At 39.8% G+C, this 26,833-nt stretch overlaps 1 protein-coding gene across 1 annotated transcript; it reads left to right on the plus strand.

The window, feature by feature from the left end:
* The first annotated feature begins 194 nt into the window (after nucleotides 1-194).
* On the plus strand, nucleotides 195-26,833 carry NUS1 (NUS1 dehydrodolichyl diphosphate synthase subunit). The gene is made up of 5 exons (XM_045843300.1): nucleotides 195-771; nucleotides 14,280-14,405; nucleotides 15,703-15,852; nucleotides 22,554-22,653; nucleotides 23,305-26,833. Exons 1-5 carry the CDS (start codon nucleotides 357-359, stop codon nucleotides 23,393-23,395), a joined length of 882 nt encoding a protein of 293 aa, XP_045699256.1. The 5' UTR covers nucleotides 195-356; the 3' UTR covers nucleotides 23,396-26,833.

Genomic DNA, 26,833 nt, shown 5'->3' on the forward strand with positions numbered 1-26,833 from the left:
GCTTCTAAACCTCCACACCACCAGGGGGCGAACGGGGTCACTGACCCATCTAGCTCCTAGGCGCGCTCTCTCTTTCGCCGCGCGGGGCTAGGCCACCTCTACGAAGGCAGAAGCCACGTCAGAGATCTTCGCCGACCAATCAGAACTGTCTATGTACTAGCGGGGGTGGGGCTGCCGCGGCCGGAGGAAGATGGCGGTGTGGGTGAGGTGAGGTGTAGACAGTAGAAAGGGGTTCAAGCGTGAGGAACAGGGGGACGCAGAGCGATGGCTCGCGGCGGCCGCAGGGGTAGATAAAAAGGCATCGCGCCGCGGGTGTGGGAGGGAGGGAGGGTAGGACAGCCTGGCGCCACGAGAGTATGACGGGGCTGTACGAGCTGGTGTGGCGGGTGCTGCACGCTTTGCTTTGCCTGCACCGCACGCTCACCTACTGGCTCCGCGTTCGGTTCGGCACCTGGAACTGGCTCTGGCGGCGCTGCTGCCGCGCCGCCTCCGCCGCGGTCCTAGCGCCGCTCGTCTTCACGCTCCGCAAGCCCCCGGCTGTAGGCAGGAACCGCCGTCAGCACCGGCACCCGCGAGGGGGGCCGGGTCTGGGCGCCCCCCATCCCCGGCTGCGCTGGCGGGCGGACGGCCGTTCCCTGAAGAAGCTCCCGGTGCACATGGGCCTGGTGATCACCGAGGAAGAGCAGGAGACTAGCTTCTCGGACATCGCAAGCCTCGTGGTGTGGTGCATGGCCGTGGGCATCTCCTACATTAGCGTCTACGACCACCAAGGTGAGGCCTGGCGCGGGGAGGGAACCGGGGCGTCTCCAACCGCGGGGATCTCACATCCGGCAGGTGTACCCGGGGCTCACCGCAGACCTGCCGGCTCCGGCCCCTTAAGTGCATATTACAGTGTTAACGCTTTCGAGGGAGGGAAGCTTTGTTGGACACCTACTAAGCCCCTGAATTCAATTTAGTCGCTGTCTGTACGTTTTAAAAATATCTATTCTTCATAATTCCCACCTAAGGTAAATGGTATCTGTATACCTTTGTTTGACAAGTGAGGAATCTTGGCCAACAACATTCACTGATTTGTCCAAAGTCAAAAAGGTAGCAATAGAGATGCTGAAATTTTAGCCAGTCTGTGCTTTTCTACATATTTGCCCTTTTATTACATTACCGTGTTTCTTCAGAAAGGTTCAAGACACTGATCTGAAGCCACAGTCAGGCTGTGGAGGATTCATGCTTAAGTTGAGTGGTTGGGGCCAGGTGACATTTGAACTGAGCTTATGAAAATCATGTGAAACTGGATAGGGAGTACAGAAAACGGTCCTCACTGGCCACCATTGTACTTGACAAGTAATTGTCCTCTTACAGTTTTGATTGAGGGAATTTTCACCATAGAGAAGTTTTGTAAATACTCATCAGGCGGCTACAGACCTAAAGGATTGTGCTAATATGCATTATTATCCTTGAAATCTTCCCTTTAATTCCATGGACTCTCAGGCTTTCAGGGAGTAGACACATAGTCACGTAAATGACATGATCAATAACAAGAATGTTGGGAGTAGGAAACTACTCTGGGAGCAGGGGAGAGAGATTCTGAATGGGGCAACTTGAGAAGTTCAAGTGGAGAGATGCGATTTAGGGATTTACGCGGGACATTGAAGAGTGAGTAGGAGGTAGGTTGAGGAAGGTTCTAATTGCCAGTTTTGGGTTTCATTCAAATCCTGAAAGCAGTGGAACTTCCTTAAAGATGTGGTGAAAAGTATGACTTAGGAGTGTTGGTATGAAGGACGCAGACTAATATTTTATTCTCTCTGTTCTATAACTTAAATTACTGGTATGCTCCACAGACATTATATTGAATCTTTATCAGACAGGTGGTTTAAGTGTGGGTTTTTTTCAGAAGGGTGGGCTGAGGTCTGGCTAACTTTTAGAGGGTATTAGAGTAAACTTTGATTGCCCTACAACCTTTCTTGGTAATGTGATGTCTGGGTAGCCTGTCACTGTCAGTGATGATCTGCCCTGTGGGGTAAAGTTTAATGTACTCCGGCTGACATTTCCTGGAACTTGCCAGAGAACTCTGCAGAATAGAAATCCTGTAACAGATAGAGATACATTGCCTGGGAAACAAAGTAAGTGAAGCAGAAATGACAGTTAAAGCCTTTAAGCTATGTGGTGAATTGACTTAAAAGTAGATCACTTTATCCAGGTGAGTCTTCTAAACCCAAGGGCCTTTTGCCTTCTACTGGGAAGGAAAATGTAGAGCTGAATCGTGTAACTTGGGGACTGCCTGCTGACACAGATTGTAATATTTCGACACTTCCTTGTTCCGGCAGTTCCGGTTACTGAATTGCTGGTGGAATTCAGAAGTATCCTGTGTCATATTCACTATAAGAAAACAATAATTGTGAAAAGGAAGAAGTCCAGCTGACCAAATATTGACTGACAACCTAAAGGAATTTCACACAGCGTTTTCTGTGAATTAACTGAGAGCACTTGTGTCCTATACAAATCTGTTTTAATTATTTTGTAACGGACATTGTCAAAAATAAGAGACTTTCCATTTACTTATTCTTGCTTTTGATTGGTTGAGTCATTCATTTATTCATTTACCAGGTGACAGTTGGGCATCTGTTAAGTACCAGATACTATTCCAGACAAGTGGGTGCAGCAGTGAACAAAAAGACAGAAATCCCTCTGTTCTTGGAACTTAAATTTTAGTGGCAGTCTGACAAATATTGTAAGTTAGTAAAATATATAGTGTATTAGATCCTAAGTGTAATGACAAAAACTAAAACAGGGAAGGGGATAAAATGTTGAAAGTGAATGTTGGAGGTGGGGTGGAGTTTTATATACAGTAGCTCAGGAAACCCTCAGTGACTTTTCTCCCTTGTAAAGCTTTATTGAAATGATTTTAACTGTTTCTATATGACAACATAATAAAGGCAATCAGTGCAGATTAATTTTATTTTGGAAAACTTCTGGCTTCTCCACCAGTCTGCAATGATCTCTGCTAAACATTTGTTAAATGTGCTATAAAGCCAGCCTGTTCTGACATAGGAATACTGTATATTCTTGGAATTCTCCAACCATCAGTCTTCCGCTCACGATGAGTATAGCCCTGATAGGTGTGTGGGAGCAAGCCATGTGGGTGTGTGAAAAGTTCTTCTTTGCAGAGGAAGTATGGATTCTCCAGCTTTACTCAGTTTTCCCTAGCAACTTCCATTTTACCTATTTCTATATAAATATTTAACTTAGAAAAAATTCTAATGCCAAGTTTATTGAGTACCTTCTGTGATATAAAGCGCGGGAGTGCAATGAAGTACAAGAAATGGTGTCTCTGGAGGAGTCTACACTCAAATTAGGGATAGCTGCTAAAGATTATTACAAGCAAACATATATATACATGCCAGTGAGTGGCATTTTTAAAACGAAATATTCATTCTGATTATAATGGGCTCTAAATTATACTTAACCCTTAGACTGAAAAAATCCATTGATATTGCCCATAGTTTGACTCCTGCCAGCAAACTGGTTCTTTTACTTTCATCTGCTGGCAATATTACTTGTTGTAATAATTTCTGCCAGCAATTCTTTTATCCTTCAGAAATTGGAGTCGTTTTCTCAGATATTTCTTGACCTCAGAAATCTAGTATGGAGAGAGACTTGGCTACTTTTTTTTTTCTTGATTATAATTCAAGAAATGACTATAACTGGGATGGTATAAAAATTGGGGTTTGGGGGCTTTTGGTGGTACACCTGCTTAGAAAGGCGCTACACCTGCCTAGGTCTCACTGCAAGTGTGCCTAGGTCCTAGGTGCCTGGACATGCACTAGTATCTTCAGCGATAGGGCCCATTCATACTGCCCAGCTGTGTTGCTGCCATGCTGGGAACCTTGCTGTAGGGCAGTATTTTCAAGACAAGGTCTGTGGAGCCTCTCTGAATGAGTCATTGGGGATGCTTGTGAGAAATACAGATTCAACACAATTATTGATCAGACCCAGTGAGGGATGGGACCTGAACAACTGTATTGTTATTACAATGATACATTTGTACCCTAAAGTGTGGCCCTAACACAAATATCCTTGCCTTACATCAAATTTTCCATCTTCTGTGTTCCTTTTCATGAATGAGGACAATCTGGGTGAGTCTTAATATTACTTAGGATAGGCCTGAGTGATCCAGAATATGTCATTGACTTCTGTGTGAGAATTAGGTGAAAGAAAAAGGAAATGTATTTTGTAGTAGCTGTTTTTATTGTTACTTTCAGTGGTAAATCTGCACAAGGCGGCTTATGAAATGGCTTCTGGGTACAGATTTCTCACACTTGGTCGCAGAAGATCTGCCCAGTGAACTGCCAGCCTTCCCAACCAGTTTCTCACTGTTCTGTAGACCTTTTGCTGCATCCACAATTAGGTTCCTTGACATTCCCTCCCCCCAAAGTGCCGTCGTCTTTTCCTGGTGAAAGCTTATCCACCTGTCAAAAGGCTCACATGGATAAGTCCCTCCTAATTGTCATGTCATAGGGATTCTCTCTCTTGACTATTTCATTCTTAGTCTTCCTGTATCTTTGAATCTCCTAGAACTTTGTACATCTCTAAAGGTAGTTCTGTTTTGTAAAGTGCTAGCCATTAGTATATGTTCTTGGATTTCCTTCCAGATTGTGATTTCCTCAGATGCCTCTAGTCCTCATTTTTGTTTCTTTTACAGAGTGTAGCTGGGTGTTATGCATGTAGTCAGTATGTATTCCTTAAATTGACAGGAAGACTGCATTTTCTGTAACAGGAATAATAAACTGAGTTATAAATTGTTTCTCAACACAAATACTACCCAGAAACCTTAAAAAAAATGGAGGAAAGTGAACATAGTTTTTCCTAGTTTACTTATTTGGCACACTGACTCATGCTATGGGCAGTTATGATTTTATTAAGTAACATTTTCCTTATTCTGAAATACAGAGCTGCCAGAAGTGTTGAATATTGAAATATAAATGCGATTACACTTCAGTATAGCAAACAAGGGAAACCAGTACACCTGGCTTTCCTTATTTGGTAACTCATTTAAAGGAGCATTCTGTGCCTAACCTTCACCTTTGTATGATTCACTCCTAGCTCAGAATTTCACACTTGTCATAGCATTCTGGAATATCCTCCTCCTTTTTCTGCCGAGGGCTAGCTACCTGTCAGGAGGTTATGACAGATCTTTGTGTGTCCATTCAGACTACCACCTCCTAGACAGCCTGTCTTGACTGTTCCACCCCCACTTGTGCTGTCTTTGGAAAGTTCTGTTCTACTTTTAGCTTTTGAAAGGACCTCATTGTCTGTGTACCCTTCTATTTAACCAAACTACTTGATCAATGTGTAAAATAAACCTTTACTTAATATCCATAATTATTCTGTTGAACACTTACTGTGTACTAGGTACAATGCAAAGAAGTCCATGAAATCATCAGCAGTTTTGCACATCAAGAAACTGAGACTTAGAAAGCAGGAAACCACACCTAACAAGGAGAAGATCTAGAATTTGAATCAGATTTTATTCCCAAGATTGTGTACGGAACTATTGTGATGTACTGACTTCTGTACTGGTGGGAGAATGTGACCACAATGCAATCATTTTTTGGTACCGTTCCTGATTGCGTGCAGTCATCTTAGAGCCTTGGTAAGGTAGTCCATCTCTAGAGGACGGACGTGATTGGTAAAAGGTATTTCAAGGCAAGTAGAATTTTGTTCATACCACTAGTATAAATGTTCATCCTGTAAGCCATAGGACTCACTTTCCTTTTTAAACAGATGCACTTAACTTTATGGGGTTCCTGCTCTGTATGGAACTATTTATTTGCCAGGTGAGCAGAGCCTGTAAAGACAGTTGCATTTTTTTAAGTGCTTAGTAAGAAACTGAGAAACTCTGAGGCCTGTTCATTTTACACATTTCTTTAGCTGAAGAGCTGGGACTCAAAACCCAGCACTCATTCCATTAGACAGTGCCACCATCGCACATACCTGCTCCCTTGCTACAACATGCTGATTCCAGTGTAACTGTTTTTGATGAGGTTTCCTGGAGCTTTCTCTCAAAGTAAAACTGTTTAGTGGGTTGTAAGATTTATTTTATGACTACTTCATTCATCTAAAATTTTAGTGGCAGTTTTTTTTTTAATTTTAAATAATTGCTTTATAAGTGTATGTTTTCCTCTCTGAAGTTTGCCTTTAGTAGTGTTATAATTTCACTGTTAGAGAATTAAATGAGGGTAACCATTAGGTAACTTACATAGATGTTTACTTTAAAAAGAAAACTGGTAAGCTACTTTAGTGACTGCAGTTATTCATAAAGAGGTATTACTTTAATTCCATCGTTGGAGAGAGGCTTCATAATTAACAGGTATTATTTCAGTGTTTATCTCACTTTTCTCTCCTTTGCTTCCCTTGTCCTTATAAATACTTGATGTTAGATTTTTTTAAAATCTGCTTCTATAGAAGGAAAGAATAAACATAGTAAATATTTGAATATCAGATTTAGAAGATATAGTAAATGAGTCTTTTAAAAGTCTCATTTTATAGAATTGTTTATTTCACGTAGATTTTAATGGAAGCAAGTATTTAAGGGATACAGATCAGATTTGCTGGTTGAAAACTTGTAGAATTAAACTCCTTGTTACTTGACTTGCCGTTGAAAAAAGTATTTTGTCATGGCTTCATGACCCAGTTAATGTGTCATGCTTGAGTGGGGTGTAGGTAGTCTAAATATTGGAACCTGTAAGTAATTCTAAAATGTCATTTTAACTGATATAGTAGAGATTTTTGAAGACTCCAACAAGGCACTGGAAAAGAGTATATAATCTATTTGTAGGTGGAGAGGGCATACATACCCGATTCCCTTTCTTTGAAATATTTTTTCTCCAGGGTCCTGTGACATACATGGTTGGATTCATTCCTTTCTCACTGCCTTTTTCTTCACGGCCTTATGTCTGCTTCTCCTCCTTTGTCCCACTTCTAAATGCTCGGGTGTCCTTGAGTTTTGTGCTATATGTATACCCTTGTCTCTCTGTTGTTCATTGTTCACTCTGTCTTCTAGATCGGGGCTCCATGAAACTTTTTCTTTTTTCTTTTTCTTTTTTTTAGATTTTAATTTTTATTTATATTTAGAGAGAGAGGAAGGCAAGGAGAGAAGCATCAATGTGTGGTTGCCTCTTGCATGACCCCTACTGGGGACTTGGCCTGCAACCCAGGCATGTGCCCTGACTGAGACTCTAACTGGCGACACTTTGGTTCGCAACCCGCGCTCAGTCCACTGAACTATACCAACCAGGGCTACAAAACTTTTTCTTAAAGGGACAGCTAGTAAATATTTAGGTTCAGTGGGCTATATGGTCCCTACATCAACTACTCAACTCTGTTGATGTAGCCAGAAAGCAGCCGTGTGGCTGTGTTCCAGTAGCAGCACTTTGCTGACCTCTGCCTTGCTCTCTCTCAGTTTTTCCTGTCTCAGAACATACTACTGCCTTCCAGCCAATTGATACACTACAACTTAGATGTCACTTGTGAGTCTTTTCCTACACCATGTTCCAACTGTGGTCTGTCAACAAGTATCCTTGGTCTTATTGCTAGAATATATCCCAAATTTTTCACTTGTTTGGGTTCTCCATTGCAGCCACCAGAGATTAAGGTACTGTCTTTTGCCTGGATTGTTGCTATAGCCTCCTGATTGGTCTTCATTTCTATTCTGACCCCTGTTCAGTAGTCCTTCTCCCTTATCATGGGGATCCATTCCAACACCCCCTAAAATTGCAGACAGTACCAAATCATATATATATACATTATATTTTTTCCCATGTATATATATAGTCATGTGTCACTTCATGATGGGGATGGGAATATGTTATGAGAAATGTGTCTTGTTAAGTGATTTTGTTGTGCAAACATAGAGTGTAGTTACACAAACCTTGATGGTATAGGCTGCTTGCTACACACCTAGACTATATGGTACAGCCTGTAAACATACCTGAGCATAGAAAAGGTGCAGTAAAAATCCAGTATAAAAGAGAAAGTTTGTGTGTGCATGCATGCTGGTGGGGCAGGAAGAGGCCTGAAGGAAGGCTCCCTAGGAGGGGGAGTAGGTGTCAGGAGTGAGGAGAGAGGGAAGAAAAACAAAGGGAGAAAGAGACGAAAGAGAACCAGAGACATAAAGCTTGAGAGAGAAACTATCTATCTATCTATCTATCTATAGATAGATAGATAGATAGATAGATTATATATATTATAAAAGGGAGAGAAGGATAGGGGAGAGAAAGGAGAGAGGGAGGGACTGGATGGGTGGAAGGAGATAAAGACAGAGGGAAGGGCAGGGAGTTTGTGTCTGGGAGAGTGTGTGCTTGTGTCTTCATGCAGGCAGTGGCAGGGCAGGCTCCTGGGCTCCCCACCTGGCCAACTCCTGACCCCTAGCCATGCGTAGGCACAAGGGCTTACACAGAATGCTGAGTCTCTTTTTTTAAATTTAAACTACTCAGAGCAGCTAAATTCAAAACTGTAGGTCCAGCTTTCTCTTTCAGCATCGCAATTAAACTTTTTGTTTACAGTCCATTTTAATTTACGGGACCACCATCTTACATGTGACCTGTCTGTCACTGAACATTGTTAGGCAGTGCATGAGTGTACATACCTATGACACAGTTTAGTTTCTAAGTTAGGCACAGTAAGAGATTAATAATAAGAACTAACAAGAAAATAGAATAACACTACACTGAAATGAAAGTTATGTGAATGTGGCCTCTCTCTCTGCTAACCTTTGTGATAACCTTGACCACTGGTAGGTGACTAGTGGGTGGGAAGCCTGTACAGTGTGGGCTGGACAAAGGGATGATTTACAGTCCCAGGCAGGATGGAATGGAATGGAATGGCGTGAGATTTCATCAGGCTACTCAGAAAGGTAGCAATTTAAGATTGATGAGCTGTTCATTTCCAGAATTTTTCATTGAATATTTTCGGACCATGGTTGACCGCGAATAACTGAAACCTCAGAAAGCATGACCATGGGTAAGGGGGACTACTGTATAATCAATCCATTCTTCCCCCACCAGCAAAGTGATCTTTTAGATTATTCAAACTATGACTAAAACCTTCTGACAGCTTTTTATTGTACTTGGAATGTTTCTGAGCTCGTGACCAAGGCCCACAGACCTCTTCATTGTAAGTAAGACCTTTGCCTGTGTCTCTGATAATTCCCCTCTTTGCACTTAATTTCTGTGTTCACCAGTAATACTGGCATGTTTTTGTCCTTAAATATGGTGAAAACGTAAATGCCAAGGGCATTGCAGTACCTATAATGGCAATGATTTTAGCTGGGGAAGTATTGATTTTTGTATTTTAGGAGTTGAACAAAATCAGACCTTTTTTGTTAAATAGTGTAATTATTTAAATAATCATGAGATTAGCCCCAAGGAAGGACACATGTCATACAAGTGAAAGCAGGATACAGAATGGCATGATCATGTATTCCAGGGTTATACACGCATGTGGACGAAGGCTAGGAAATATTAAAACTGCAAGTAGTTGTGTTATAATGGCAAGGTGGATGGATGGGTGGGGGGACAGTCCTTATTGTCTAAACTTTGAACATCTTACATAGTTTTTAGCATTAGAATGTAAAACAGGTATTTCTTGGAACATAAAAAGAAGTAGAATTGGTCCTCAAAGTACATAGTTAATGTTTATTAAGAAATACCAAAAACATTATAGTCTTTCTGAGATCCAGCTTTCCTAGCCTAATGTTTTATTTTTTCATGGAAATTGTAAAATTTTGGGCTCTTCCATGTATCTTTTATACACACACACACACACACTTTGTGTAGTTTATACTTGGAAAATTGACAGAAAGCACATGAGATACACTTGTAGAATAAGAAAACAATGTCAAATTCTTTAAATTTTATTGCAAAAACTTATTTTATATTCCGAGTCATTCTTAAAGAATTTAAACAAACTCTAGTCCTAGGTTTTTTCCAAAGATAATGTTCATTTGTAAAAACTTCAGTTCTATTTTGTGGAGTTTCACTTTTTTGAGAGAAGAATTTGAAATTTAATAGTAAAGTGGGTTTATCATTCCTTTTCAGTGTCAGGAATAGTTACTGAACTAAATAATTAGAAACCTGGAGACCTGGATTTCATGCCAAATTACTAGACTTCTGATCAAGGACAGTTGCTTGACCTTTCGGGGTCTGAGTTCCTCATCTGTAAAAGAATGACATGAAATAACTCTTGCCTCTTATTACTACTATATAATTCTGTAAAATCCAGTTTTTTGTTTTTTTTTCCAAAATTTGAGTGTTTGCAAATGTTTATCTCTTAGATCTGTTATTCCTGAATGAATTTGTCTCATTCTCCTTTTACATAAAATGATTTTGCGTTATTTCTTTACTTACATTATTTTGGCTTTATTTTAGATTCTATGAAAGCAAACAAGATAGATTTTGATAGGAGAAAAAGAATCTCCACATAAACTAGGATATTGCTAGAGGAATTGCCTATCTTAATCAGAGGCATGCTTATATCTTGCTGCATTTCTTGTGTATCATGGGAAGTGGGCATGTAGACTTGAATCTGAAGAATATTTTAAGACGAGTTAATAACTCGTCCATGTGTCCCTGAGATCAGTAAGTACCATAGAGCACAGTCAGATTTCTGGATGGGGTCAGGCTGTGAGGCATCAGGAGTCTTGCTGATAGCTGTCTCATCTGTGCCTTTAGCGTATCTCAGAAACTGTCCTCTTTTTAACAATTTCATTTCTTTATCCAAATCAGTTAGGACAAAGGCTCTGTTTAACATAACTTTATGAAAGTCTTTGTAACTACGTCTCTGTGTAATATTCTTATTTAACAGAATTTCTGCCTGTGTGCAATAAGGAAGTGTCTGCTTTTATTGTGAGAGGTTCCTGGAAACTTTAAAAATTCCATTCGGTGACATGTTCGTTTAGGTTTTCCTGTTTTTAGGTGACATTTTGTGTACAGATAATTCAGTTTATTAAATACACATTGAACTCCTGCTATGTGGAAGGTGCCCTGGGGGAAAAGAAATGAGTAAGATACCAGTTCACAACTAAGTACAGTTTTGTGGAGGAGGGTTCAGCTATAACTGTAATAAAAAGTAGAATATTGGTGTGTTAAAGAGTTCGAACAAAATGTGTGTCTTTGGAGGGTGTGAAAGTCTGTCAGGAGGACTGGGGCACATCTGGCTGGGGTTGAGGATGAGTGACGTTTCTGCTGGCCTGTGAGGAATTGGGAGAATGTTATAATGCGGTAACAGTGTGGTAATGGTACGGTGTGGCTACGCAGGTCACACAATAGAGTGGAGGTTGGCATCTCTCCCTGTGTTGTTGAAGGAATATAAGGCAGTCGAATTTGCTGGCAGTGTGGCACTGTAGAGAGTTAGAAAGATTCATTTGTTTCATAAATATAAATCATTTCCACCCGCCAAGTGTGGAAGCATAGGCTGGAATGTTAGCGCCGACCCGAGCAGCTTGTTCTTCAGTTCTTCACACGTTCAGTTTGTGGGGAGCCATCGAAGATATTCAAGTTGGAATGTGCTGGGATGGAAGATCTATCCAAGGAAGATTAATCTTGGAGTCAATCTAGTGACAAATGAGAACAGGCAGGAAAGACACATTAGACGGTGGTTGTAGTATTATAAGGAAGATGATGGCTTGAAACAGCAGGGACGGTGGACATAAGGGAACGGATACAGGAACCATTGCTGTGGACAAGCGAATGGGCTCTGCACATTAACGGGGCACTGGCGGGGTGGTGCGCTGGTATCTCCGGAGAGCAGGGAAGATGCCCGGGGTGCCTGGGCAGGTAGGGGTGCCTGTATTAGAAATAGAACCGAATGGGGGCTGTGGTTTTTATTATCTGTTGATTAATAAAAGCTTTATAGCAGTTACGGTTTTAAATCACCTATTGTCCCATCATTTACTCTCATATTGCCTATTCTCTTCCTGACCTTGTCCCTAAACGCATGTTTCACATTTCATCTCACTCCACCCTTTTTTTTAACTTGATGTGATATAAGTTCTTGAGAGCTAGCTTTAAAAAGGTAGGCTGCCGTGGTTTAGATATGTTCATTTTCAGGTGCTTACAGAACTTTTGGGTAGGATTAGATGTTTGAATGAACTGGAAATGAAAGAACCCAAATGCTCATCCTGTTTTTACTCGAAATGTGAAGATTTTGTTTATCATGGATGTTTTGCATTAATTTTTAGTTTTTAAAGATAATGTATTGTTATTACTTGTCTTCATTCCTGAGTTTTGGGTACTCTCTTAAATTTTTGCTTCACTCATCTTACCCTGTCCTGGTCCAGCTTGGTTTTAAAATCCTTTGAGGAGGTGGGATCAGAGGAGGAGGAGCATGTGGACAGAGAGAGAGGGCTGAGGCAGGGCCTGTTGGGGGTGGAATCCTGCTCTGGACATGGGTGTTACAAAGTGTTCTCCTTTATCTTTCCCCCTTGGAGTCTTCAGGAGTGCCAGCTTTTATAAGGAACCACATTCTTAGCTCTTCTCCATGTGTATTTCTTTACCTTTGGGAATTTTATTTTATCATTTCTTGTGTGTGTGTGGCTCTCACCTTATGGAGAATGACACACAAATGTCATCTCCTTATCTACATCTCCTACCTCTATTTTTTTCTTACATCACCTTCCCAGCCTCACACCTAGAAAATTCTCCTAATTCTTTAGGGACCAGCTGAAAAGTCACTTAACCCTATAGAGGTTTTCCCAACCCCCCAGCCAGTCTCTGCCTGGTCTTTCAGCAAATGGTATTTGTTGAGTGTCTGTTCTGTATCAGGCACTATATGAGCCCTAGTAAACAAAACAGGTGAGATTCTACCCATGTGGTATTTACATGACGACCTCTTTTGAACATCCTCTCCTCCTGTCTCTTAATCACTTTTTCGATAAACCCTTACCTAAATGTTCTGTAATGACCTGTGTAAAACTAAACTTACCTTTTCCTTCAAACCGGTTCTCTGTAGAATTTCCCTACTTAAAAAAAGGAAAAAGAAAAAACTATGTTCACGTTTTCTGTTACCAAGGATTAAAGTCATGGAATTTTCTGTGCTCACCTCTGATTAAAGCATGCTCTTCATTCTGTCAATTTTTCCTTTGTAATGAAACCTTTTCCATTGCTCCATCAAATCGTGTATGGACTACTGCCGTGGTCTGCGGACTGGCCTTCACTGCACTGTTACCAGGTTAATTTTCCAGAAGACAAACATTTCCACACATTCCACATTGCTCAGAAATTGTTGATTACCCATGGAACAAAGGAAATAACAATTAGGACCATCCCCTTGCCCCTTTTCTCATATTCTTTGTGCTAACAGCATTTGTCTATCTGCTGAGACCTCCATGTTTTTTCCTAAGCATGTTCTCCATCTAAATGTCCTTTCCATTTTCTTCTCTCAAGTCTTGCTGATTTTACAGAGCCTTTCCCCTATCAAAGGAGACTTTTATCTCTAAGCTGCTATTACACATTTACTATCAAGTTGGCATTTATATACAGCATATTCAGCAGCTTATGTGCTATTTTTTATATATTTACTATGTTCTTTCCCCCAGTTAATCTTTGAATTGTTTTCAAATCATATGCGACTAAAAAATAACACTTGGCGAAGGCCAACAAGGCAGTGGGCACTAGAAAGTTGGCTTCACTGAAAATAGCCACAATACTGCTATTTGTTTTTAGTTAGAGCTCTTTATATTTTTTATATTAAATGTATATCACATAGTTTCCTCATTCTTCTTAATGACATGATAGTTCAAGTTTTAACTTTTATGTGTATGGTTGGAGGATCAAGAACAATTTTACAATGTGTATTTCCATATTTGGTTGAATTCACTAAATTTTGTTAGTGTGGTTTCTAGACCATTGTGGCAGTTTATAAATTGTTGGACCAGACCCTTAAGGACATTGGGTCTCAGTTTCTTAACCTGTAAATAAAGTTGTCAAATAAATGATCTCTTAAAATTCCTTTCTAGGTCTAAATTTCTATCATACATATATTGACAGTAAGTATTTACCCCTGTTTTGTTTTTTGTTTTTGACTAGCCTGAAGCCAAGCTTTTGTACTAACAAAGTTTTGTTATAATTTCATTTCAGATTCTAGTTTAGAATTAGTCATCGCTAATGAATTCATTTGGAATTCATTCAGTTCTGGACCCAGCATTTTTTTAGTAGCAAAGACACACTAATTATTGAAGAGGATAAATTACTCTTGTTGGGATTTAATTGTTGTTGTTGTTTATTAAGGTATTTTCAAAAGAAATAACTCCAGGTTGATGGATGAAATTTTAAAACAACAGCAGGAACTTCTGGGCTTAGATTGTTCGAAGTACTCAACAGAGTTTGCAAATAGTAATGACAAAGATGATCAAGGTAAGCTTAATGTTGAATTGAATATCTAACGTAGGCAGATGTGTTTGTGGTCCAAGGCAAATTCTGTCACTCATTTATTCATTTTGCCCTGTTAGTCTTTGTTGTCACCATCTTTAATCATCAGATTTAGCCTTTTCTTTCTTTATTTTGTTAATAATTTTCAGGAAAAGATAAACTCATGACTTCCACCCTGACCTGTGTGGCTTAGTTTGCTGGGGCGTTGTTCCGCAAACTGACTGGTCGCAGGTTTGATTCTGGTCAGGGCCCGTGCCTGGATTTCAGGTTTGGTCCCAGTTTGGGAGCGTGCAAGAGGCAGCTGACCAGTGTTCCTCTCTCTCATCGATGTTTCTCTCCCTCTCTTTCTCTCTTGAATCAATAAACAGAAAAAATAAATAGTGACTTTCATAGATGTAAAAAAAATGCACACATGTTAAAGATTTTATTTATTTTAACTCATAAGCCACCAGAAGCCAGACAGATTTTTTTTTTTAAAGATTTTATATATTTATTTTTAGAGAGGGAAGGGGGAGGGGAAGAGAGAGAGAGAGAAACATCAATGTGCGGTTGCTGGGGGCCGTGGCCTGCAACTCAGATATGTTGCCTGACTGGGAATCGAACCTGCGACACTTTGGTTCGCAGCCCGCGCTCAATCCACTGAGCTACGCCAGCCAGGGCTTCCAGACAGATTTTATAATAGTTCAAAAGAGAATCCAAAGAACAGACACATTGCTAGATCTGGAATATTGAAATGGTTTTTATGTGAGGTTGGCAGGAACCTCTATAGACAGGAATTTGGCATTGCTGTCACTTACCTAGAATCCTATCAGTTGTAACATAGCTTTGATAGAATCATAAATTTGATAAGGTGGAATGTGCTAGACTGCATGTTACACTAAAATATATTTTTTGTCTTTAGTCTTTTTGTCTTCAATCTTGTGTTATGCTAACTATACTATGATTGTAGATGCTGTTTCAGACTTACAGAAATTGTGATATACCCTATATTTAAAATTCCTTTTTGCTAGAGGATGTATTCACAGATACAAGGTCATTCTTCATTCTGAGTACTTAAAAAAGAAGGTGGGATATAAATATCTACACAAATGTGATGTGTGTGTTCTTTCAAAGGAAAGTAGCTTAAGTGTATTTTGATATGGAAATTGAAGGGCTTAAATTATTCCAATTTACAGTAAGAATGATACCTTTATTTTGGCCTGAACTTACGTATCTTGAAACTGATTTTGAAATATATCTGGAAGAAGATGTTTTTTAATATCTTGTTTGTGTTTTCCTCCAGTTTTAAATTGCCAATCAGCAGTGAAGGTCCTGTCCCCAGAAGATGGAAAAGCGGATATTGTGCGAGCTGCTCAGGAATTTTGCCAGTTAGTAGCCCAGCAGCAACAGAAACCCACGGATTTAGATGTACATATGTTAGACAGTTTACTTAGTAAGTCATTTATATTTGCTTTTAGTTTCGCCCCACAGATGTACAGTGTAAAGAAGAATATTTAGGTTCCTTTCACATTCTAAAGCCTGATTTTGTTGTTGTTATACATGTTATGTTTCTGAAGTTTAAAAATCCTGTGTGATAATGGCTTTGAAATAATGAATCTTATAGTGAGCTTGTTAATGGCAGAAAAACGGCACCAGGTGTTTACTCCAGTTCAGCAACCTCAGTTCTTGAGTTCTGCTGGGAAAGAAGTCAGAGCCAAGGAATTCAAACTACGAGGTTTGTCCAGAGGTATTCAGCTGTGTAATATGAAAAAGATATTTATTGAAGAAGATACCAGAAACATTGTACACCTCAGTCCCCTTCAAAGGAAGCACCTTGGGACCTCACGCAAATCTCCTGATCACCATCAGCTGCCCTTTGATATTTTCCTGAATCTCATCAATGCTTTGAAATCTCTTCCCTTTCAAAGATGATTTCAGTTTTGGAAAAAGCCAGAAGTCACAGGCACCAAATCTGGGCTTTATGGGGGGCTGAGTTACCTGGGTGATTTGATATTTTTCCAAAAAACTGCATGAGGCATGATGCATAAGCTGGCGTGTTCTTGTGATGAAGCTGCTAATTACCAGATGCCCATAGTTTCTGTGGAGGAATATTCAGGCTTAACCAAAATCTGATGCAGAGTCATTGATCTACTCACTCAGTCATTTTGAGTGCTCCAGCCACACAGTGTACACGCTCACTCAGTGGTGTCTACTGCCCTCCCTGACTAGTACAGTGAAGTCCCATTGCTCATGCATGCACATTCCAGTCCACTCGCCTTGGTGCCAGGTTACATTGATGTTGCACTAACTGTTCTTATTAGATTAACAATAGCTGGACTTTTTCTGGGTAGACTTTGTATAAGGAAATGTTTACTTACAAAGTTCCAGTGGTAGTAGAAGGGCCCTTGGAACTTAGATGAGAGAGAGAGAGAGAGATGTGTGCCTGGAGGGACAAAAGTGGCAGAAGAGGAGTGGGCATGCTCAGGGGTGGGAGCACACCCTTGGGGAAAGAAGGGGGTGAGGAAAGGCAAAGGCATGTTTCTTCGAGCTGCTCTTGGTCCTCCCTCTTGAGTGTCTCAGGGGAGGGTCTTAACATTCATCAGCTTTCTAGGTGTGCCCTTTTGTGATCTCCACTGATTGGTTGGCACCAGAGGGTCATTAGTCAGTACAGCTGGTCCTGATGTTAGCCATGGCGTCACTCCCTCTGATGTTGATGTTTCTCTGGTCCTGGAGCTGAAACAAGGCTGAAGCTTAGATATCATCTTTCAGGGGTTATTGCTTAAGGGAATGGACGTTCAAGAGCTTATAGGTTTTGCCCAGTTGCTAGGCCTCTGGGGCTCTCTGCCCTGGTGACTGTCTACCTGGCCCATCGTTTCTGCTCTCATGCCCCTCTCTAACTGTCTGCTGTAAACTCACCTGCATAAGGACTTACTGGGAAAGAAGATGACAGACCTAAGATTTTTGTGGGGAGTGGAGAATATTCTTAAAAAGAAGACTTCTGCTTGTTGGTCTTCCTCCCTGTGGGAGGTTTTCCTACACCAACAATGAATTTTTCTAATTTTCTGGACACCCTCTGGGTGTCCACCAATTCAATTTAATTCCAATACTAACTACCCAGAGTTAGTGTCAGATTCTGCCAGGTTTAAGGGCTCAGTCTTACAAGACTGCCCCGACTTTGGACGCCTGTCGCAATTCTCTGGCCACCTGTACTTCAGATCAGCTGGCTATAAATAAGGGGTCCCCGTGACTCCCTCCTAAGGTTTGATATGTTTACCGGTTTGTTACAAAGGATACAACCCAGGAAGAGCCAAATGGAAGAAGTGTACAGGGCAAAGGTGTGGAGGGGGGGTGGCAATGCTTCCTCTGGTGCTGGTATCAGGTAGCCATGCCCTCTTCAGGTATACCACACTCACCGTGTTTACCAGCCTGGACGCTCTCCAAATCTTGTCCTCTAAGCCAGGTTTATGGAGGCTGTATTATCAGGGCACCATTGATGAAGTCATGGGCCTTTATTGATTGAGCTCAACCTCCAGCCCCTCTCTCTTACCTGAACGTGGCTGAAAGTTACAGCGCTCTAAGCACATGGTTGATTACTTTGGCAATGGCCTCAGTTCTCAATCTCTATAGGGGCCTACCAAGAGTTAGTTTGTTAACATAAACTCTGCATGGCTGAAAGGGGCTTATGAATAAGAAAAGATTTCTTACCCCATTACTCTGGAAATTCGTGGGGTTTTAGGAGCTCTGTGGTGGGAAACTGGAACAAGACCAAATACATATTTTTTATTATACTATAATACCACTCCCCTCACCTCCCTGTTTCTAGTGTGAGCTCTCTGTTAAGTTTGAACTTAATAGCTATTTAGGAAGCAGTCCCAAGAATATAACCTTACTGTCATTTGTGACTCCTGTTTTAGTGTTCCTTGTTTTGCAGTATATCAGATATACCACTGTATTTGTCACGTTATCCAGATTTAACATTTTATTTCTTTTTCTTCATCTGTTTCTGTAAAAGCCTTTAGTTTGTTTATTCTCTCCACAGTGCCGTAGGAACGTTTTGCCTTAGCTTTGTGGTCCTCCTGTTCATAGCATTGTGCCTTGATCCTTTTGAAAGAAGGCAGTACTTCCAACAAATCCATGTCTGTTGATGACTTCGGTAGTCATACCGTTTCAGACACACAGTTTTCGTTCATTCACACAGTCTTCACTAACCTTTGTTATTAGTCATGCATTTTCTGTCTTTTTTTGGAGAAGTGCTACAGTGTTGAGCCCAGGCGTTGCCTTCAGAGATTGTGGGCAGATGATTAATGAAAACGTGTGTGGGCTGTAAGTTAACTCATTAACTTGGCAGAAGCAAACCCTCTGAATATTGTCACTCCCAAAGGTTCCCCCGTGACTGCAGTTGATCTCTCTCCCCCTACCCCCAGCTTGAGGCAGCTACTGATCTGTTTTGTGACAATAGTTTAGCTTTTTCTAGAAATTTTATATAAATAGAGTAATATGTAGTCTTTTGTGTCTTGCTGCGTTTACTTAGTATATTTTTTGAGGTTCATTCATATTGAATGTATTAGTAATTCATTGCTTTTTATTACTTTTTATTTATTACTTTTTAATAGTACTTTGTTTTATGGATGTACCACATTTGGTTGATGTCATTTGGTTTGTTTGAATTACTGCTCTTGTGACCATACCCACAGGTGTTTCTGGGCCATGTTTTCCTTTCTCTTGGGTAGATAGATAGCTTATAATGAAATTTCTGGAGTATGTGGTGAGGGAATATTTAAGTTTTAAGAAACTTCCAAACTTTTCCAAAGAAGCTCTATAATTTTACATCTCACCAAAAAAATAAAAATAAAGGAACCAAGATTCCTCACATACTTGTCAAGATATAGTATTGTCAGTTTTGGGTTTTTTGTTTTAGTTTTAGCCATTCTATGGCTGTGTAATAGTATCTTGTGGTTTTAATTTATATTTTTCTAATGATTAATGATATTGAGCATTTTCCCCATGCTATTTGTCATTTGTTTAAATCTTTTGCCTATTTTTAATGGGTTATTTGGCTTACTGAGTTTTAAGGGGTCTTTATATATTCTGGGTATAAATCTTTTCAGTGACAAGATGTGATTTGCAAATACTTTCAGTTCTTGGCTTACCTTTTTCTTAATGGTTTTATTAAAGAATTTAATTTTTATAAAATCCAGTTTATTGTTTTTTTCCTCTGTAGATCATGCATTTGGGGTCACATCTAAGAAATTTTTCCCTAATTCAGAGTCACAATTATTTTCTCCTGTATTTTCTTCTAAAGTTTTTATAGCTTTAGCTGTTATATTTTAGTCTGTAATTCATTTTGACCCAATTTTTGTGAATGGTGTGAGGTACAAGACACCAGTTTTTCTCTCACCCCCATTTGTTGAAGAGACTAATCTTTCCCCCGCGTATTACTGTGGCTCCTTTATCAAAAGTCAGTGTATTGTAAACCTGCAAGTTTGTTTCTGGGCTGTCTGTTCTGCTCCATTGGTGTGTGTTCTGCTCTTGCAGTGCCGCACGGTGTTGACTGCTGTAACCTGCCGCAGTGTGCTGTGAAGTCAGGTAGTCTAAGTCCTTCGACTTGGATATTCTTTTGCAAAGGTTTTTTGCATACTCGGGATCATTTTCATTTTTGTATACGTTTTAGGATCCGCTTGCCAATTCCTCACCCTTCTCCCTAAATTAAAAAAAAAAAGACCTCTTTTGATAGGGATTTAAACTGAATCTGTACCTCTGTTTGGGGAGAATTGCCAACAATATGGAGTCTTCCAATTTTTGAACATACTATATCTTTCGATCTATTTGGGGCCTAATTTGTCTTTTAACCATGTTTTGTAATTTTAGGTCCTGACTGGTGTGGCTCAGTGGGTTGAGCGTTATACCACAGAGCAAGAGGTTGGCTGGTTCAATTCCTGGTCAGGGCACAGGCCTAGGTTGTGGTTCCGTCCCTAGTCGTATACGGGAGGCAGCAAATTGATGTTTCTCACCCTTTGTTTCTCTCTCCCTTCTACGTCTCTAAGAAATAAATAAATAAAATCTGTAACACGATGTTTTATGATTTTGAGATATAGGGTTTCTATTTCTTTTGTTAAATTTATTCCTATGTGTTTCATTCTTTTTGATACTGTGGTTAATGGAATTATTTTCTTTATTTTATGTTTGGATTGTTGGTACTATATGGAAATACAATTTTTTTATTATTGATTTTGTGTCTTGCCACCTTGCTAAAATTTACTTAATGGTTCTTGTAGTTGTTTTCTGTTGAGTTTTAGGGTTTTTTAAGTACAAGATTGTGTTGTCTGTACTTAAAGGCTACTTCTGCTATCTCTGCTCTGTTTTTCAGTTTTTAATTTTCTATTTTAGTCTGGCTTTCTGTGTCCACATAGTTTAAGGGTTCAGGCAATAACCTGCACACTGGTTGTGCTCAAAACCCTAAGTTGCTAAGGTTTCTAAATCTGTGTGTGCGTTCAAGTCAGTTTGCAGGTCCCCTTGGCTTTTACACTTCACTGGCCTTTCCTGTCACCCTGCACTAGTTACCCTTCCTCCCTCGTCCCATCCTCCTCCCTCTGTGTGTGCAGTTAGTTTCCCTGTCAGCCAGGAATCCGTGAGAGCTTATCTGAGCACTTATTTCCAGGACCTTCCTGTTAAATTTCTGGCTGTTGTACTGCTTACCCTAACTGGGGCACATCCTCAGAGGAACAGTGCTGTGGGTTTTCCTCATTCGTTCCCTTTTGAGTTTGTTACTTTTAGCTAGCGAAACCATCGAGTTTGTTACTTTTAGCTAGCGAAACCATCGTTTCTCCCTGCCCACCTGCTCACAGCATCCAATTCCCAGTCGGGTCCCTATCTATAGGCTGCAGGCAGCAAGCCTGCTTACTTTTCACTGTCAGCCCTGTGCTGGAAAACTGCGGTTCTCTCCCGTGGGTTGGGAGTAGAGAGATGTGAGCGTTGGGAGCATTCCCAGGCAGGAAAGCCCGACCAAGGTGCTTACTATTTTGAACTTGAAGCTCTAGCTGCTATTTTTCATTTTGTTTTATTTTTGTAAAGAATAAAAGTCTGCTGCTGTTTAGTATCCAGTGCCCCTAAGTAATCGGTTTTGTCTAGTTTAATTTTTCTTTTGAGAGGATTTATCACATCCTTCATACCACATTAGCAGGAAGTCCCTTGTTATTATTATTATTACTATATTTTTAATAAAGAGGATTTGCTTTTCAGCAGGCAAAGGAATATGTGTTCTACTTAATCCATACGTGTTCTACCAACATGGACTTTTAAAGAGACTTTGTTAGGAAAATAATTCTTTATTACTACTGGATGGACCTGCCTAGTAGTCTCCTTATTTAAGAACTGAATGAACTTAGTGTGTGACAAGAAAGTCAGTGACAGAATTTAGGTTATTAGAAATTGTTGAAACCTGGGTCTCTTGGTTTATGGCCTCTTTTATACTAGTGACTTATTTTAAGATTTATTTTACAGGAGTTCAAATATCTTTATCTCCCCCACCCAGCCTTTTTTTCCCTTCAAGCCACAGATGGCTTGAAAGCGAAAAATGGCCATGGCTTTGTCTCCTTTTTCCTCTTCTAGGGGCTTAGGCTCCGGGGAACACGGAGAAGGTTTGTGCTGTGTAGTTGGGAGTTAGTCTTTCTGGGCCCTTAGCTATAGAAGTGGGGGGCCTGGGGCAAGGAAGGAGAGTAGATACTTTCAAAGTTTCTTTTCTTCTGAAGTTGTTTGCCTCTGACCAGAGTAAGCATTTGTGCCCTTAAAGCAATGTGGTCCCCGGGATGCTCTGGGAACATTGAAATTGAGTCTTCCAAGATGAGTCTTCAAAGCAATAGAATCCAGGGGAGTACAGATGGGTGCTACCTGTAGGGTTTGGGGTAGGAGTTGGGTTATCCCTCTTTATCAGGTAATCAGTCCAGTTAAATGAACTTTAGAGAAAACCTCCACGTTTGGAAATAACATAGATGTGGAGGTATATGTTGGGCAGTGGGATGAAGGTATGGAAACATACAAGGTAAGCATCTGAACAGAACTGATACTCGCAGCGTGAGAAGCCGATTTGATAAACAGGTTTTGCTGCAGGTCATTTTATTTGTAAGCAGTGTGTGTTTGTGTGTATTTCTTCCCAAGGTGCAAGTGGTTTTCCTGATCCTGATGTAGTATTGAAGTTTGGGCCTGTGGAGAGCACATTAGGCTTTCTTCCCTGGCATATCAGATTGACTGAGATTATGTAAGTAATTAAAAGTTTATTGACCTTGGTTCGGTTCACCAAGAGTTTCTTGAGCCCTGCGCTCTACTAAGGTTTTGGGGGAATGCCCAAAGAATTATAATCCTGGACCCTCGGACTGTATGTTCACTTTGCCTTTAAAGTCCTTCTCTTCACACTGTGACTGTGCCCTTGAACACTTGGAAGTGGTGGAGAAGAACACTGTTCAGTTTTGGATTCCTCACCACACAGCTTCTTCGGCGTGTTGGCACGCAGGGGTGCGATGCGGCTCTGCCAGTGTCGAGCCTGCGTTTCACAAACTGTTCCGGTGGCGCCGGCTCTACTTGAGCAGAGATGAGTTTTTGAAGTAAATTTGAGTGAAATTCTTTATTAATATATCTCCAGTTTTATTAGTCCAAACTTGTGCTGTAAGAGGTTCTGAATCTCTGTCTCACTACAAGTAGCTTTTCTGTTCTTGTGGGAAAAGAAATGGTTTTTAACTTGAACCGTTTCACCGTGAGTTTAACAGTCATTTAGCAGAAACGGTTCATGTTCTCTATGCCTATAGTTTACTTTTGCTCTCCTTAACTTCTTTTTGGCCATGACCCTTCTGGTTCCCTCTCCAAATCATAGTATGTCATCTAATTGCTTTCTCCCCCTGTGCTTTCTTTTCAGTTCTTTGCCTTCCCACCTAAACATCAGATATGAGGACTTTTTCTCAGCACTTTGTCAGTATGCAGCGTGTGAGCAGCGTCTGGGAAAGTAGTGATCCCTGGTCGCAGGGCATGACTTCAGGCTTTGGAGAAAAGGACCCAAGTGACTCTGATGTTTACAAAGCACCTATGAAACCCTGTACACACCTAGTTCATAATCCTCATAATTTATCAACAAACACAAAAAAGTGTCTTACTTGAGAGTAAGTGTGTGTGAGTGTGTGTGTGTGCGTGCATGTGTGTGTGTGGAAATAAACTTACAAATGGGAAGCAGTGGAGAAGGGAGTACACGGACTTGTACCTTCAAGCAAATAGCAGTGATGTTATAGGAGCTGAAATTTCAGCTTTAAAGGCTTCAGCCCACCTACTTCCCTGTTTTTCTAGGGAGAGGAGTGGGTGTTTAGAGCTGTTAGATTACTATTTGGGGGGGAGGGGAATCTTTTTTTTTTTTCAGTCCTTCCTGGTGACCAAACTTTAATTTTTAAGAATAATATATTGACTTATTAAATGGAAGCTTTCTAAGTTTGAGGGATTTCCAGAGGGATGGAGTTCTGCATTGTTCATGTTAAAAACTTGCTCACCGTTGGGGCAGAGGGAACACCCGTTTTCAGATATCCGTCCATTTTCATCTCATCATTGTCAAACTGTGTGACTCGAGAGTATAAGTATTATGGAGTTCAAATAAGGTGAAGAAGTTATAATCTTAAAAGTAAAGGTGGAAAGTTTCTTAAAAAAAGAAGGAAGGTTTGGATTTTCTTTTTTGTTTGGTGGGCACTGTGCTAACATACAAAGTTGGTTAAAAATGTTGCCATTAACTATGTTTATTTAAAATAAATATTTGAGGGAAGTTACAAGGCAGCTCGTTTCCTCAAAAGTGACCTGTTCCTCTCTGGTGTAGCACGTTTAGGACCACGGCAGCACCCAGGACTTGTACTTGGTAAATCCTGACGGCGACTGTGTATAACAGATCTCTGAGTAAGACTGAAGCCTGTGTAGGTAGTAAAACATCACCAAAGTCTACAAAAGGAAATTAATTTTACATGTTCTCTTTCATGACAGAGAACAGCACTGGTTCTGTTATTTTTTAAATGAATAATTTTTTGATAGATGTTTCATATTTCTTTCCTCACTGATGATCCTTGGACAGAAACTATTCTTTATATTTGGACTGTTTTCAGAAAAATCTTATCAACAAGTGTATAATAGTTATCTAAAATTGCACATTTAGAATGGGGAAGTTTAACTAGCAGGTCTCAGAAGTCTGAAAAATAGAAGAGAGGACTAGATTTGTAAAGCGAGGTCTGGAATTGCTTGTCAGATTCTGAAAACATGAAGAATAAGTGTTTCAATTTTAGATTACAAAACCCCATTTATGATTTTAAAAATATACTTGAAATAAAATGATTAAATTTTGGTTTAGTGATATTACTTTGCACTTCATAGTTCTTCGTGTATTGTAAGACTTTTATTTTTTAAAGTCAGCTTATTGCTAAAAGTTTTGTGTGAAGCTACAGCACATCTCTAAGCTTTACCAGAGAATTTTTTATTTCTGTTCCCCTGTTCTGTGGTCCATATTCTGTTGAGGCTTGTTTTGGGGGCCTTAGTTTAAGACTGAATTTATGCCTTTTATAAATATGTGTCTTTTTTAAACATTCTGGAATATATATAGCTTTAATGAATTACATTTAATGGGCCCAACTGAAGTGATTTAATATTTGTAAAGTGAATTAGTAAAATAAATTACCCACTGGAATATAGCCAAAGTTGCTAAAGGTTTAATAGTTGTCTTTGTACTTTATTTTCTTCCATTTTATAGCAGTGTAGTGTTACACATCTGAGTAAATCTACAACCTGTGATCTGAGTCTGTCATAGTCCTAGGAAGAGTCCCTTAAAACAAGTCACTAAAGATTCTGAATTCAGATACAGGCATTCCAGATACTTCTCATGAGTTCAGTTACTAGTACAATCTCCACAACTTGAACGGCATCGGTCATTCTGTAAGTCCTGCCAAAATTATCACTAGTCATGCATTATCGGGGCCTTCTTAGCACTCCCAAGAAGAAATGAAAATTTTAAAGTGCTTCCTTAGCACTCCCAAGAAGAAATGAAAATTTTAAAGTGTTTTTTGTGTTTATGTCTATTGGGGGATATTATCTTTAAATTGTTTCTACTTGACACTCCCCCGCAATGGAAAAGTTATCAAATTAAACTTATAAGTGGCAGCTTGGAGCATAGCAAGAAGTCAGAGGGTTTGAATTCCAGTCCCAATTCTGGTTTGGTTTTGTTTCTTAAAAAGGATTACTGTTACAGAGTTTGAAAGCTGGTTTTGACGTGAATAGCAAGTTGTGGTCCATTGTTACTAAGAGTTAATAATGCCTGTTAAAAGAGACTTGGTGGTCAGTGCCAAACACACTGTGCATATCTACGGTACTTTTTGAATGTACGTTACTTGACAGCTCCCTCCTGTTGTGCGGTGGCACCATGTAGAGTCAAGTCTTTGTGATGTTCTGTATGGCCGTAGGCTCTGGTGACTTGTAAATAATGTGTAAAGCAAGTTTTTATGATTAAGGAATCAAATTTATTGAATTTTATGATGAAATTTGAAATTAACATGTATGAACAAAAACAATAAAAGAATATACTCTTTTCATGGACTATAGTATTATCTGAATGCTACATTTATTCTAGACATTTAGGGCTTGCAGAAATGTGGTTAGAAACTCCTAGGACTGGATAGCAATACTATTTTCTTAGATGATATGTCCTCAATTGAAATATATTCTCATTTCTCCCAGCTTAAACATTTGGAATCTTACAATGTTACTTGAGTTTTGCTATATGACAGCGGTATAAAATTCATCCTTGCCATTGCTAGAATTGTCAAAATTCCACAGTAATTAAAACCTGAGTTGATTTTTACTGAATGCAGACTGCCACATTTAAAATGTATATGTGTACATTTACATGTGTCCTTTAAAAAGAATCCTGACAGCTGTGGTCGAACCAGAAAATAAAAGGGTAAGCGCTGTCATCTGTCATGCTTCGCATCGAGGTTCATTTTCTGATTCAACTATCTAATTATAAGATGGCTCTTATGCAAAATTTTAATCTGAAATCAAATGGTTCAAAGATCACATTTTAACTCTGGTTAATAGGAAATGCCTTTAACAAAAATTAGTGTAGGAAAAGTTCAGGGTAGTTTGAAATAATCCCAGGCAGTACATTAATATCCACAGTTGTCCAAGAATCCTAGTTGATAAAATTGGTGGAAAGGGGAGTGCAAAAACAATCTGCTTAAGGTTTAAAAACTCTAATTTATTGTAGAAAAAAAGTTAAAGAATTTGGGGACCTGAAGATAAGTAACTTACAATACCTTTGCTCATCAGTTACATCTTTGGTGACAATCCTAGAATTCTTTTGTACTTCTATTTTAAAAAAATGGATCCTACTGTAAAAGGTTTAATAAAGAGATTGTTTTTAAACTATGAAA

Source organism: Phyllostomus hastatus, unplaced genomic scaffold (assembly GCF_019186645.2).
Source record: "Phyllostomus hastatus isolate PE091 unplaced genomic scaffold, TTU_PhHast_1.1 phas_contig_40, whole genome shotgun sequence".
Lineage (NCBI taxonomy): Eukaryota > Metazoa > Chordata > Mammalia > Chiroptera > Phyllostomidae > Phyllostomus > Phyllostomus hastatus.

What these genes read in the sequence shown, in the direction of transcription:
- NUS1 (XM_045843300.1), top strand. Translation starts at nt 357, where the DNA reads ATGACGGGGCTGTACGAGCTGGTGTGGCGGGTGCTGCACGCTTTGCTT. An exon ending in TAGCGTCTACGACCACCAAG is followed by an intron (nt 772 to 14,279) that starts GTGAGGCCTGGC and finishes TTGTTTATTAAG; the next exon opens with GTATTTTCAAAAGAAATAAC. An exon ending in TATGTTAGACAGTTTACTTA is followed by an intron (nt 15,853 to 22,553) that starts GTAAGTCATTTA and finishes TTTCTTCCCAAG; the next exon opens with GTGCAAGTGGTTTTCCTGAT.